Source organism: Ornithodoros turicata, chromosome 7 (genome assembly GCF_037126465.1).
Source record: "Ornithodoros turicata isolate Travis chromosome 7, ASM3712646v1, whole genome shotgun sequence".
Classification (NCBI taxonomy): domain Eukaryota; kingdom Metazoa; phylum Arthropoda; class Arachnida; order Ixodida; family Argasidae; genus Ornithodoros; species Ornithodoros turicata.
In genome coordinates, this window is record NC_088207.1 from 49,605,692 (window position 1) to 49,620,716 (window position 15,025).

General features: G+C 45.3%; 1 protein-coding gene across 4 annotated transcripts in view; it reads right to left on the minus strand.

Moving 5' to 3' along the window:
- The window catches only part of LOC135401406 (uncharacterized), a 21,181-nt gene continuing 6,156 nt past the window's right edge, over positions 1-15,025 (minus strand). For all 4 annotated transcript variants that reach the window (XM_064633802.1, XM_064633804.1, XM_064633801.1 and 1 more), the window contains exons 7-17: positions 14,608-14,796; positions 13,591-14,037; positions 11,574-12,638; positions 10,099-10,348; positions 9,969-10,035; positions 9,832-9,881; positions 9,316-9,396; positions 9,123-9,226; positions 8,778-8,942; positions 7,509-7,774; positions 1-6,597 (exon numbers count right to left, since the gene is read on the minus strand). In XM_064633802.1, the coding sequence (XP_064489872.1) occupies positions 6,516-6,597; positions 7,509-7,774; positions 8,778-8,942; positions 9,123-9,226; positions 9,316-9,396; positions 9,832-9,881; positions 9,969-10,035; positions 10,099-10,348; positions 11,574-12,638; positions 13,591-14,037; positions 14,608-14,796 (2,766 nt within the window). In that variant the 3' untranslated portion in view covers positions 1-6,515. The remainder of the gene's footprint in view (positions 6,598-7,508; positions 7,775-8,777; positions 8,943-9,122; positions 9,227-9,315; positions 9,397-9,831; positions 9,882-9,968; positions 10,036-10,098; positions 10,349-11,573; positions 12,639-13,590; positions 14,038-14,607; positions 14,797-15,025) is intronic.

The following is a 15,025-nucleotide window of genomic DNA, read 5'->3' on the forward strand; positions in this document are numbered from 1 at the left end:
TCATGAAATACTCATTTAATAAACACATCTTCCTTTTAAGTACAAAAATACGTAACTCGTCAATATATATATTGTCTCTCGCAACAGCAGCCAGAGCAATTAATCGATCAACAACAGATATGGGTTCAAATGCAAAAAACTCTTCGGAATAGAGCAAGAGGGAAATATGTACAGCCATTTACAGTGAACAGGGTGCTCATGAAGAACCATAGGTGTTACAAGAAGAACAGTCCAGAAGACTACAAGGATGGCTCCCACCTTCATGGGGGTGTGTAACCGCGTTAAAAAAAAAAAAAAAACAGTGCTCCTCTTCTAAAAATGGACATGCGGGTGAGTTTAACATTGAGCAATAAAAGAGGCCATCCGAACAGCGTCCTGACTGGTACTGCTTGGCCATCAACTCTTGTTGTGCTGTATCACAAAATTGAGAACACGTACCACCACCCACAGGATGGCGCTACCTGCTGCACCCGCCGAAAGTACGAGACAACTTCTCACACACAAGTACACGTTATGGAAAGCATTTTCGGGGGACAGACTCTCAAGAAAACTAATGCGGTACACTCATTCAACAGCAGTCTGCAAGCTTTTTTCCCCCTGACGTTTCCCCCCATACCATCCTTCAAGCTTGGTTAGGCCAACGTTGCAACAGCGTTAACCTGCACGACACCACCTTAACATGCACGCCCAACAGTCGTACCACAAAGATTCTCGCTCGGCCTTTGTGACATACGGTGCAGTAATAACACAAGGGTGACACAGTAAGTTTGAACATGAAGTTTGCCCCCAAGCACTAACGAGAGCTCGTGAGTCTTCACAGTTACTGTATAAACATTCCTGGTACCTGCTACTACGTCCACTATAAAGGAATGCGTCATAAACGTGATGGAGGATGTAAAAGCAATTTCTATGAGCTAATCCAGAAAGAGGTAAACTGTAGAAACCTGACAGCGGTCGAGTGCACCGCAATGCTGAGCGTGCAGAAGCACCAGGAAGCAGCCACTGTACAAAAGCTTTAGTGAGTGAAGCCCTGTGTAACTGAAGTATCGGTGTATAAACACTGACATTTTTCAATGTACAAAAATAAAAGCCACGCGGAACACGTGCGGTATGCACCATCTGTATGCTGTGTACTCTCAAGCGTACATGGCTTCACCCGTAATGTAACAGTACGGTTTGTATCAGCATATCAACTCACACTAACGTTCAACTCCTGCAGGAAGTCTAGAACATGGACTACGGTAAGGTCTCACTGTAGTGATATTGAGGTGACCACCAAATTTTCGCAAAATTTATCTCATTTAATAACCGTCATAATGAACTGACAGCGACAGCTGCAGCTGCATTCCTATCAGAGACCAAGATGTGTCAGGATACTAGGTTGTGCAACCCCTCTTCTTTTTCCTCATACGCATGGTAGATTACCTGCACTTCTTTGAAATTTTGCATGCCCTGGCTTTGCATGCTAAGGGCCCTGTGTTTTAGGGTAAAACCCATTTTACCCCCCCTCCCCTAGATTCTTCACTAGAGTGAGGTCTTCCCGCATGCATACTAGCGATGACTAATGTGGTCTGAGCTGCCACAGTCCCGTACAAGAGCACAGATGATAAACGATGTACAACCAGGCATTTTGTCACCCACATGAATAAGGTACAAGGAGAGAACCTTCTCAGAACAGGGTACTAACAGCTTTGGGAAGTCCTGCACAATCTGGTGCAACAACGTGCAGAATAAAGGTATCCTGTGCTAACAAGAACGACAGCAATGGCAACACTACTACTCTAGCCTTGTTGTCTGGGCGCAACACACTTTGACGATGGCTTTGGAACACTGTGAGGAGCGACCGTATGACAAGAAACCAAGTGAAACATGTGAGATGGGCACTGCACTGCGTGAAAGAGCACCGCACAAGTGATGTTGTTCAAACCAACACGGGTTGGTAACATCAGGCTAAGCACAGAGACCTGAGATCATGCCCCAAGTGTGACGGAGATACTATAAAGAATAATTTGAAAAGAAACTGCAACGAAGCTTTGGCAACAAGTCTCTAGGGCTATACTCTTCTTGTAAGACGACCCTCGTAGTACCAGTGCCAGGGGCGCGAGAGATGAGCACCCGGTAAGGCGTTGGATGCCCTCTGGTATTAGGAGAGAGCGGTCTTACAAAGAAAATATAGCCCCACGCGATACATGAAATTTCACGAACATGATTGCACCAAGAGTCATGCGCGCTAGTATATATGCAACTATTCATGTAAATGTAACCTTGGGCAAGTTTTCAGAAAAAGCTTTAAAAATATATTCCGAGTCTAGACGATTTTTAAGGAACATCTACCACGTGCTGCTTGAAATACCCTCGTGCCACAACTTGGAGCTAAGTGCAGCATGGGGAGACAACGGAAACTCAAATAATGCTTGCGACAGGGGGGTAAATAAAGTTGAAATTCAGCAATACTGGTCAGCTACTAGGAGCATCCAACGAATGCCTAACAGTGTGCGTATACGAGGACGTTATTCTTTCCATAGCACGTCTTTCGTAAGGATGAGAGAGACACGATGATTGAATGATGAAACCTTAATTGACAGATTGGTCACAAAAAATATTTTGCAGAAATCAATCTCGTTCGTGTGCACTTTTCTTTAAACGCAGGTTACGAAACAAAATCTAGTCTCAACTAAAATAGTGTGGCATCTTCTGCTTCACAAGTGCAAAGGAAACACAATAAGATTTAGAGGTTCAAGATTCCAAGGTAGATAAATGCGGGGAGAGCAGAAGCACTATACTTAGAGCCTGAAGTTTTAGGGTTTTACCCGATTCTTCCCCAGATATGCGCCCTGATTTGAAGGTTGCCGCTTTGGGGTGAAACCAGATTTTGACCCGACAAATTGCCCTAACTGGGATGTTTGTAGGAATGCACTAACTTACTTGTTTGGCAGCAAATGCAGGTCAATCACAGTTTGTACCAAACCACTACAGTTAGCTAGAGTAACTGAGCCCAATTTCTCCCCAAATTTAGCATACTGGAAGTTTTTTCACCCGAATTCGCATTAATTTAGTGCACGTGCTTGGTTACCTGATTTTTACCCCTGAATTCAGAAGAAAAAAAAATTTCCCGAAAACTTCAGGCTCTAACTATACTCCAAAGGGTGACAGAGGTGCCTTGATACCACTATGGACGCTGTGAGGTAATTGAATTAAATTAAATTGAATTGAATCGAAGGTAAATTACGTCGGTGCTGATACATGTGTGCCGTTCCACATTTGTGGTTCCACTGATTATAAAAGGTCGCGTAGTGCATTTACGGCCTGTATATAAGAAAATCCCATCGACAAGTCTTTCTTTTTTTCATTGCGCTACATAGAAAATACTTTTTTTTTTTGCGAGAAGAACTTCAACCGGTGAACAGCGTGTCGTTGAAAATGTCTTAACGTCCGTGTATTTGTAAATATATTACGCTAGAAAAAATATGCATCCATCGTAGATAAATTTATTTAAAAGGGGCCGTCCAGCAAATGGAGGTAAAAATATGATTCTTGAGGCGCACAAGAAGCGGCTACGTCACGAATCAATAGGGCGCGATTACAATATGAAACTATGATGTGCGTAATAAATATGTTGATGAACTCGAATGGCAACAATGTATAAAATCTGAATAGCCTTCACTAAAACGTTCCTTCAGGCAGCAAAGATTTTCGAGGGCCTTCAAAAACCCTTCGCGAGGCCTTCCCACCTGAACGGTCCTCAGACAAAACAACTGGCAACAAAACATTCAAATGGCACATAACAAGTGTCAGCACAAATGGAACGAGCGTAATAACAATAAATGGGGCATCCCAGCAAAATAAATCTACAGTTTCAAAAAAAAAAAAAGCAATAAAAAAAGAAAAGAAAGGGCATTAGCATTAAAAGCACAAGTCAGAAATCCAGTGTGTAAAATCTCCTCAGAGTGAGCATTTCTCACGTGAGACAGTGATAAAACTAAGGGACACCAGATATGTGGTCTTGAGTATGCAGAACTAATTCAATAGACAGCACAATTATATTGTGGCTTACACTATCGGTTACCACAGGTTGAAGAAGCCTAGTAAAGAATCTAGCAGCACACAAGCTGGCTTGGACTTGGTGGCTGTGGTGAAGGCATAGCGACAATCAATTGGTAAGGCCCCAGCTTTTCCGAAATTTTGTCCGGGAGGTATATATTTGGGATTCCAAGGTCACTCCAAGGTCTCACAGCACTCAAGACTGCTTTCTCTCAGCATTTTTTTCTTCTTTTTGTAACTGAAATTGAGCAGTGACAAAACGCAGTATATAGGAAAAACATAGCGCATGATGGCTCCTGAGAGTGAAGCAGGGTTTCGACCAATACAAATGTAATTTCCTTCAAGTAATTCACGAAAAAGCCAATAAGTCCTCGTTAATTTTGTCCCTTAGGATCTTCGATGCTCTCTATGTGTTGTGTTTGTCCCTAGATGAAGCTCGCCTCGGCTCATCATTAGTTAGAGTTGCTTCCCCACCATTGCAGATGGTTTACCTAAATGTAATAGTCCTGTAGAAGTTGGATTCATGTAAACCTGCCGTAGTAAAAAAACAATAACTATTTAGACTGAACTAAGAGTTTGACGCGATTGCGAGTAATTTGATCTGTCACCTCAAGTGCAGTCCCAGCCCAATAGGCGATTTTACGAAGGTGTGCACGCCGCCGAGTGCGCGCCGCAACCGCAAAGCAGCGTGGGAACTTTGAGGGACACTGCTCTGTCGTCTGCTTCGGTTATGGTTTACCTCGGCTGCCGCCGCTGCCGCACACACTGGGAATGTTGTTGTTGTTGTTCTACTACCTCCGTCTCTGGTCGTCTCGTAATGCTCTAAGGCCCTCGAAGTTCCCATGAGCCCTTGCCTGCCACAGGTGGCGCTTCCCTTTCTAAAAAGTAGGTACGCGCAAATACGAATATTTCGTGTCGAATCGAATATCGAACCTAATGGAGGGAAAAAATGTCAAATACCAAATCGAATATTGAATAGTCATGCAAAGTTTACAATACATGGTTTTTTGCACTAAAAGTTTGCAATTTCTAGCCCGTGGCTTTAGTGTAATTTTTCTGGCATTAACTGTCACAAGAGACGCATGTAATTTTTATGTAGGAAGCCCCCTACTCTTTAACATTACAGGATAGTGTTTCCTGCTTTTCAGGTGACTACATACTGGAGTAATTATCTTGATTTCAAAATTTGATGTCAGGCAGTGGCATGCTACACAGATGAGGCTGCTTCTGAACATCCATAGGTCACTTATGAAACAATGAAACAAATTGGCGGCCTGCCTGAGCTTTGTCGTTAACATCTTTTAGCTTTTTTTGCTGGAGTGTGTATGTCTCGCCTGGGGAAGTTAACGCTGCTGAAATTTTCAACGTAAGGGACATCCTTAAGACATCCTCTTTGTTCCTGGGCTGCAAGCATTATTTAGGAGTCTTAACTTTTTAAAGAAATCCCCCACTACCACCGCTAAACTGCACACGGGAGGGACGCCGCCCCTTCCTTAGGCAAAGTGTGCACAACAAACTTGGGCTAACGTTATCTTAAGCTAAACTACAATCCGCCTGTGTTGGTCGTGCAGAACTGGCAATTTCGTAAAAGCAGGCTTCACCTGATGCAGGGAAGCGTCAGGTGAAGCCCACTTTCGGGAGGTGTCGTCCGTATTTGGTGAAAAGCCGAACATTCGCAAAACCGAATATTGGGTATTCGATTCGCGAACCAAATACTTCAAGTGATTCATATTCGATTCGAATTCGACAACTTGAATATTTGCACATCCCCCAGTGAAAAGGTCTATTGTAATGCGCAAAAATGTTACACTTTCCTCACTCGGTAGAAATACAATTCCCCCCGCAGAAAATCAAGGGCCTTATCACTTGCTGCTGCATTTGCATACCCATGACATACCACCTTATGTTAACATGTTCATGTATTTAAGGGTGAAGGACGAATTACTACTACGCTGTCTGTTGCCATCATAAACCTAAGTTCAAGGCTTGCACCATAGATTTCCAGCCACGTCTACCATTTCCAAAGTGTCCACTGGCACACACAAAATTTGTATTTTGGACGCGGGCTATCAATGCCACAAGCAAAACAACAAATGGCACCGTTGACATGTCAAGCGAAGAACACGAATACTGACAACAATGATGGCAATAAAAATTCAACAATGACTACTCCCTCTCCAAATGCTATCCACAGACCTGAAGAGGACAACAGATGCAGCACTATGAACTGGGGTTCCGTCGGCAAGTGACTTGGAAACGGGGGCAACAAGGTCTACACCCCATCGAAGCATTATAGTACAAGGAGCTATATGTACAAGGTGCACATAATCCGCTGCGGAAGAAACAAAAACCTCACTTTTTCCCCCACTCATAAGCAAAGCGTTGCCTATGGCAGTGAGCTTTCTTGGGCCTCAGCAGATGCTTTGATGTGGAGAGCACTTCCCTCTTCTCCGTCAGAAATGTCCAGCGCACGCTCAGAACTCAAACTTGCTGGCTATTTTTGGGGCACCGTGACTCTTCATATGTGCATTCCGACTTTTTACTTTGGCGAATACCCTGCGGATGAAAAATGCACATGAGGAATTGCAAGACCTGCACTATCTCGTACTCATGCAATAAAAATACAGCCTCGCGTCTTGGGGTTGAACCTGGTAAAAATTTTTTTACCCACAATTTTCAGCATCATCAGTCACAAAATAACTAGAGCCTGAAGCTTCCGGGAAATATTTTTTTCTGAATTCGGGGGGTAATTCTAACTAGATTCGTGCAAATTTGGGTGAAAAGAACTTCCAGCATGCTAAATTTGGGGAGAAATCGAGCTCAATTACTCAAACTAACCGTAGTGGTTTGGTACAAATAGTGATGTAACTGCATTTACTGCCAAACAGGTAAGTTAGTGCATTCCAACAGACATCCCAGTGAGGACAATTTCATGGGTCAAAATCGGGTTTCAACCTGAAGAGGCCACCTTCAATTTGGGGTTCAAATTCGGGGAAGAATCGGGTTAACCCCCGAAACGTCAGGCTGTAAAAATAACGAAAAAAAAAATGCAAAACCCGCCAAAATTCAAATTCAGCCACCCATGCAGGCATTGGAGGACACTAAATACTGTGCACTCAGCACTGCCGCTCGTGTTCATTTGAAGTTAGAGGAGAGTATTTATTTTTATTTTCTAGCCAAAGATCTTCTCTTTTACATGATATCACCCAATTTTGCTTTACTTTACAGTACCCGAAACGAAACCTGATTTTTTTCACCAACTGAAAAAAAGAAAAACATTCCCCCCTCCCCCCTCTCAAAAAAAAAAAAAAAAAACCTTATGCTGCTCAATAGGGGAACTGCACACACCTTACACTGCAGCCGAGTTAACCGCACCACCTAACTTGTGTGAAATCTATGGTTACCACAGACAGGAAGTTACTTTATGAATAAGAATCGTACACATAACGTTGAAGCGAAGCACATACCTTCCACAGAGCTTGCAAGGAAATTCTAGTGGTGGAGGCTGCTCCACGATTTGAACAGGAAGAGGCGCTGTGGAGAAAGGCTCCTGGGTCGTCCTGGGAGGACTTGTTCCTAGAGGGACTGCAGTGGTTGCATCCTCCTGCGACTGCAGCAACCCATCCTGTTCGCGCCGCCGCCGCAGGCATCTCAGTCTCCTGTACTCGTCGGGTGCCACCTTCTTCCAGACGTAATAGAACTCCACACACTGCTTCACGTTCTTGCTACCCACCTACATCGCAGAAGGCGTGAACGTAGTTGAGTACAGATCCTTCCATATTGTACCTACCACATACTACAACATAAGCCTGACTTTCTCAAATACACGTTTACGATATTTAAGTGCTGTGTACATGTTTTGTGTGGGTCGGCACAATGACTGGAACATGTGGAACCTCTGCATGTGGAACCTCTTTATAGTGAAGTTGGTCAGACTGCTAAAAAAATTCAAACTTCACAGTGGTTCGTGACTGGTGTTTCACAACATGGGACCGCAGATTTACCTTACTATTAGAGCCTGAAGTTTTCGGGAAATATTTTTTTCTAAATTCGGGGGATAAAAATCGGGTAAATAAACATGTTCACTAAATTCATGCGAATTCCAGTATGCTAAACCAGTATTCCAAAAACTTCCAGTATGCTAAATTCGGGAAGAAATCGGGGCTCAGTTACTCAAACTAACTGTAGTGCTTTGGTACAAATGGTGACGTAGCTGCATTTGCTGCCAGACAAGTAAGTTAGCACATTCCTACAGACATCCCAGTGAGGGGAATTTGCTGGGTAAAAATCGGGTTTCGCCCTAAAGAGTGAGTCTTCCATTCGGGGTGTAAATTCGGGGAAGAATCAGGAAAAAACCCTAAAACTTCAGGTTCTACTTACTATATCCATATCTTTACTAAATGCAGCTTCTACCGTATTCCATTATTAGACACACACTCAACAGGCACAGTCTCTCGACATTTGCCTACCGAGAAAACTTAAAAGGCAACCATGAAGTTGCATGTGCAATTTCTAACTGCCTAATCTATTATTTTGGGTTAACTGACAAGCATCCTCATGAACACAAGGAGAATGGCATTTATCATTTTCACCCTTCTTAGCACGACGCACAATTTCGAAGCACGCGGACGAGCTACCTCATACAGATATGATAAAGTATGAATAAATTAATTTTAAAAACATCTACATGCTGCTCGTGCACGATGTAAGGAGGATGGGTTGGAAGTCCTACAGACCTTTGCGGCAACGCTGAAGAAATCCTTGTCAAAAGTGTTCAGTGCTTCCTGATAAAGCTCTATTTCTTCTCTAGACCAACGGTGACATTCAGGATAGCGATAACTTAGCAACGGATGCTTTGGAGGGAGTCTGGGACAACGATCCATTAGCCACAGCGTGGCATCCTGCAAAAAAAAGAAAAGAAAAATATATATATAATAATAATAATAACTCATAACAGCTTGAGTGGGTGGGCGTCACACAAGCTGAAGAACACGGTGAAACTCGGCACAACTGTAACAATCCAAGCTTGTCAACCTGGTGTAAATGGTCGGGTCAGAGCGGCTCTAAGGCGGGTGGCTCACCTGAATGTTCCCCTGGCAGAGTGCAAGAACGTGCATCGCATATTCTTTGTTCCGTCCTCCCCCTGCTACGGCAGAGCAGCACGCAAACTCCAAGTATGCATCCACTAAGGTAACAATGTAAGAGCATGTCACACACACAAAAAAAAACATCTTACATGAAGCACCCATGAGACAACAATGTATGGAAACTTACCCTCCTCTTCTAAGAGCTGGTCACACATCTCAGGATTCCAAACCATGTCAGCCTTGTGCTCAGACTGCACCGCTTTTGCAACTAGGAGCAGAATATAATTAACGACAGTTGAGAATAAAGATAACACACACACTTCATATCTAGAGCCTGGAGTTTTAGGGTTTTACCCGATTCTTCGCAGAGTTTGCACCCCGAATTGAAGGTCGCCTCTTTAGGGCGAAACCCCGATGTTTACCCGGCAAACTGCCCTCACTGCGATGTCTGTTGTAGGAATGTGCTAACTTACTTGTCTGGCAGCAAATGCAGCTACGTCACAGTTTGTACCAAACCGCTACAGTTAGTTTAAGGAACTGAACCCAGTTTTTTTTCCTGAATTCAGAATACTGGAAGTTTCTTTAACCCAAATTTGCATAAATTTGTTTATTTATCCAATTTTTACCCCCAAATTTAGAAAAAAATATTTCCCGAAAACTCAAGGCTCTATTCATATCAGAAGCAAGGTCGGTTGTGGCTTACCATCAACAGGAGGCAACCTTGCTTGAAACTGAGGTCCAATATTTACATGGCTGGAAAATGACACAGTGCATTATGTACAGCAAAGACTGCGGTGATATATGCCACACGTGTTGAGCGGGACTGACTGTGCAACTTACGGTAGGATGTCCGTTTCGGGCACTGGTTCCTCCTCCTCTTCAGAGAGGGCCTCGGTGATAACCTCAGCTGCACACAGCATACACGTACGTATCACCAAAAAGAGCACTTTGACAACGTAATGTTACTCACCCCTAGGTGTACTGGGCACCGTTTGAGGTGTGGTCGGTGCCAGACCGGCCGACCGTGGTCCTCCCGGTAGTATGTGCCAGAAGAGGCCCGATCCTGACCTCACAGGGCTCAACATGGGTGGGGGAGTGTATGGGGGAGGGGACACGCCATTCTTGGGCCCCGTGTTGTCGGCTGCGGGATCCCAAAGGCGTGGCGATCGTAGCCGGCTCGGAAAGCCGATGGCGTTCACGTGCGGCGGGATGTAGAGTGGCTGCAACCAGTCATTCGTAAAGGTGATTAGCAGCGGTACTGGGCAACGCTGAAGAGCAGATATGGAAAGATATTTGAACTATTGAATACCTGTCTGAACAGTATAGTATGCAACAAAGCCTTTAGATCAAAAAGCAAACCAAATTTTTACATAAAAAATTATTTTTAATTTAATTTTTAAATTTTTAAAAAATTACTTACTTTTTAAAATTTAAATTCTACTTGTAATTGTAAATTGTAATCTTTTGTTGCACTTATGTTTTTTTTATTATTATTAATGTCCAAAACAGAACCTGCAACAAGCGGAACGGGACGGCACAATAACTCGAAGACAAAAGCATGTACAGTTGCAAAGCAATTGGAGCATAGTTTTGAGGTCTTTCCGTTATATCGTCCTATCCTGCAGTCATCTGCATGCTGATGAGATACAGCACTACAGAAAACACTGTGGAGTTGAGAGGGTTTGAGAGTGAGAGGGTTAAGAGGAAGGATAATTGTAGCGCAAACAGCAATCGGTAATTGAGAACAAATTACGTCTGTAGGTGGGTAAGCACCTCCGAGGATAATTGGGATCGGCAGTTGTCTCATCGGGAGTTATTATAAACAAGCTTGATTCTATTAAAACTGTAGAATAACAGCGAATTGCACTCTCAGTCACGCGTCCGATTAGCCTGCGCTTGGTAGGCGCAGTTTGCATCTTGCAATACTGGCCCACTTGACTCTATTCATTTGTAATTCATAACTGGAGCCTGAAGTTTTAGGGTTTCACCTGACTCTTCCCCAAATTGAAGGTTGCCTCTTTAGAGTGTGACACGATTTTTGCCCGACAAATTGTCCTCGCCGAGACATCTGTAGGAATGCGCACTAACTTATTTGGCAGCAAATGCAGTTAATCGCCGTTTGTACCAAACCAGTAATACAGTTAGTTTGAGTAACTCAGCCCAATTTCTCCCCGAATTTAGCACACCGTAAGTTTTCTCACCAGAATTGCCCCCCCCCCCCCCCCCCCCCGAATTTAGAAAAAAAAAATATTTCCCAAAAACTTCAGGCTCTATTCATAACTAAGGCAAACTACTGCACATATTCACACAAACCAAAACATCTGTTAAGAGTAAGTTGAAACTGCCTGTCCAGTAAAACATTAATTTTTGCTCTCCTGCACTTCAGAAGAGCTTATTCACCTAATTCCCACCGAGGTGATGTTTCTCCACCACACCCCCACTCACCTCCGGCCGATGCTTTCGTCTAGCCCTGAGGGGACTGCTGGGAATTGGACTGAGAAAGACATCATCATCTAACTCCTGCGCCGCAATTTTAGGAGCCACCGGGGGAGACGACACCACGACGTCTTCCAGTGCACGTTTCAGGGACGAACAGGCATGTTCCCTGGATTGCGCAGTATCTGAGTCTTCGGGAGACGGCACCACATTTGAACGCTGACCGTAATCAAAAGCTGACGATGCTCGCTGCACGTGCGCACTGTCTGCGGACACTGCCAGGTCCACGGCCTGAGGAGGAGCAGCAACGGATGATGCGGATGTGACTAGGGGTAATGCGTGTTGAACAGGTTGCGCCGCGCGGAGCGACGCGGCCACGAAATCCCGCACGGGCTCGTGGTTCTGACAGTTGACCAGCACAGAGGGCTTCGAGGACATGACCACCGACGTCGGTACTGAGGTCTGCACTGAGGATTGCACTGAGGTGGTCACCGAGGACATCATGTCCGCTAGGCAGCCGTAGGGCACCACAGAAGGCATTGCACCAGGATGGGATCCTGAGCTGTGGCAATGAATCAGCACTGGGGAGTGTCTGGACACTGAGGGAGGCACAAATTCGGGTACGGAAGCTTGAGGAGCGAGCGTCACTTGTGTCACCTGCACGTCACTGGAAGAAGTCGGACTGCAGTGCGGCACCAGGAGGCGCTGATGGGGAGAGAGCGTCGTCTGCGGCGCGTAGTTACACACTGAATCCCGAGGGGCAACTGCGGCGTCTGCGTGGTTCACGTTATCAACGTCACGGGCAGGCTCGGAAGGTTCCATGAAATCGGTTGGGCAAGTGGTGGGCAGGGCAGAGGTCAAGCTCTCGGCAAGTTCGGGATGGCCGCCGCTGTGCAACGACGAAGCGGATGTGCTTCTGTAGGTCATGGTCGAGCTGTCTTGGTCTCTGTCTTTGCGAAACATTTCACTCAGTTCCTCGGCCCTCCTGGTTTCTGCGTGCTCGGTGTCCTCGTGGAAAGGGTCGGTGAGGCCGAATAGATCTGTTTCCTGGGTGCCGTCAAAGAGTGACAGGTCCTGCAATGGCCAGCCATTTCGCAGCATGAAAGTGAACATCAGCTGGTGGCACATGTATCGCTCTATTTAATCAATACACGTAACTTCCCCCCCCACCAGTTTAGTGCAGGACCTGTACCCACTTCATCGATTTCACGTTGAAACCATCGCGTTGAAACGTGTTAACGCTTCTTTGAAATGTACTACGAGCTGGAACTGCTGAGATGTTGTGAATAGCTCAGTGCCCGTTGCCCAGATTCTGTTTAGTGCAGATATACTTTCCCCTTGTCAATTCTGGGCAAACAAATTTGCGGAAAGAAGATAGAAATCGTTTTGGATTTTTAATTTCAACAGCAGTATGTACAATAAATTGGATGAGCAGCACTATGCATATTCAGTTCGTCAGGGAATAGCTAGCTGTTATGTACCACTAAAACACCCTTATATTTGTTTTCAGTCTAAGGTTGTGTGAATAGTGTTTCCTGGACGGAAGCGAATAGTCACATACCCAAACCCAATACATGTACAGCATACATACGTGATGCACGGATACGGATCATGCACGGATCATATACTGTTGATCATATACCATACGGATCAATACGGATCATGTATGTACGGATCACAGGCAGTGCTAACTTTGTTTTATACCTTTCTCAACGCACAGCAGTGCATACTACCTGCATGGGAAACACGTCATGGCTTGCTAGACTTTACTGGAGGTTCGCGGTCACAAAATGCTCTAAGAGACTCATTAATTTCAAAATATTCAAGTACGGGCAAGCTTCCAAATATCCCAGGGTATAAAATAATCTGTCATACATGGTTGCGTTAGTTTCTTCAGCTGTGACTCAATCAACACTGTTTGAGCCCAACACATGGGCAAAGTTTTGGGCATTCATTTCGAGCATTTGGGCAAGTTGCCCAAGCATTGGGCGAAGTTTGAGCCCAACCCATGAAAGCAGAAGCTTACCGTATGGTCGTCGCCTTGCTTGTTCTGGGTGCTGTCTGAGAAACCCCTCCGCCGTTGTCCTCTGCCCTCGGACATGCTGCCGCCTCCGCCGAGGTCCTGCAGCTCCGCGAAGGCCGGGAGGGGCTCGTAGCCCGGGTCCGAATTGATGCGAGACGTGCGCCTCTGCCGCATCAGCAGGTCCGCCAGGAGCCCGCTGTCGTCGTACGCCAGGTGGTCCGAGTCCGAGTGGCGACGTGGGGCTGGGGCTTTGGGTACTCGGAAGGGACGGGCCCACTCGGAGAGCGACGGCAACGGCTCGTCCGTAAAGACCGCGTCTTCCGGAGGGGAAGGCTCGCGCATGGCTGCCCGTCGCTGGTTGACCACCTCTTCGAGCAGCGCCCTCACACCCACGCTTGCTGTCTGGAGCGGGGTTTCGCTACTGCTCCGTTCTCCTCCGTCGGTTGGTTCCTGCGCGGCGGATTCCGTCTCAAGCACCGCGGCGCAGTAACTCCGCGCTTTAATCGTTACGGCGTTTGAGCTTATTCGCGCGAATCTCCCTACTGCGCCGCTGTATAGGGCCTAACCTATAAGTAGGGCCCCGACTAGCACTCAAGTAGCGCGCAGACGACTGGCACTCAAGCAGCTTAAAGTCATCAACAAAGTTCTCTTATTGGTTGGTTCAACTCTGACATTTTTTCATTGATATTTCCAGATGGGAACTTCCACCGTGCTATCAACATCTCGCATTTGCTTGCAGTGTATTTAATCAAACTGCATAGAAACTGCACCAACAATTTGTGTGGGATTTTCGATATCATCGTCAGCAAGATCATCAACGTCATCGGTACTAGCAAGGAATAAAAGCCGGTACAGTTTCAGGATCGATGGGTATAGAGACAACTGTCCCTCTAAAAAATGAGTATGTAAATATGCTTGAGTATACACAAAGCATTAATGTTCTATTAATATTAATTATTAATTAATATATTAATAATATTAATTAATTAATACACAAAGTATTAATGTCTGTGTGCTCACCTTCTTGAAGTACCCTCCGTGCAGCCGCATGTGCCCGTTGAGAGCCGGGGTATTCTTGAACTTCCTTTGACACAGCGAGCATTCCACGAGCTTTTGCTCAACCACATTTGTCTGCGGCTCACTCAGCTTTGCATCAGAGGCTGGAGTTGTTGTCACATGGTTCACGGGAGCAGTCTCAACGTATGACACCTGCACGGACCAAGGACACAATTGTATATAAATTCTCGGTTAGTGCAGCCACAGTGATCTTGATAAAGTATAATTCCTCTCTGAAAGATGCCGATTTTTGGGACACGCGAGGCCCAAAAATTATTTCGTAAAATGCCGCTAACAAAATGCGAGAGAAAAAGGCCTTGAGATATCTAGAGAAAAGTAAAATTGTCAGGTAACGCGCAGCGATATTACAAACCAATCCTGC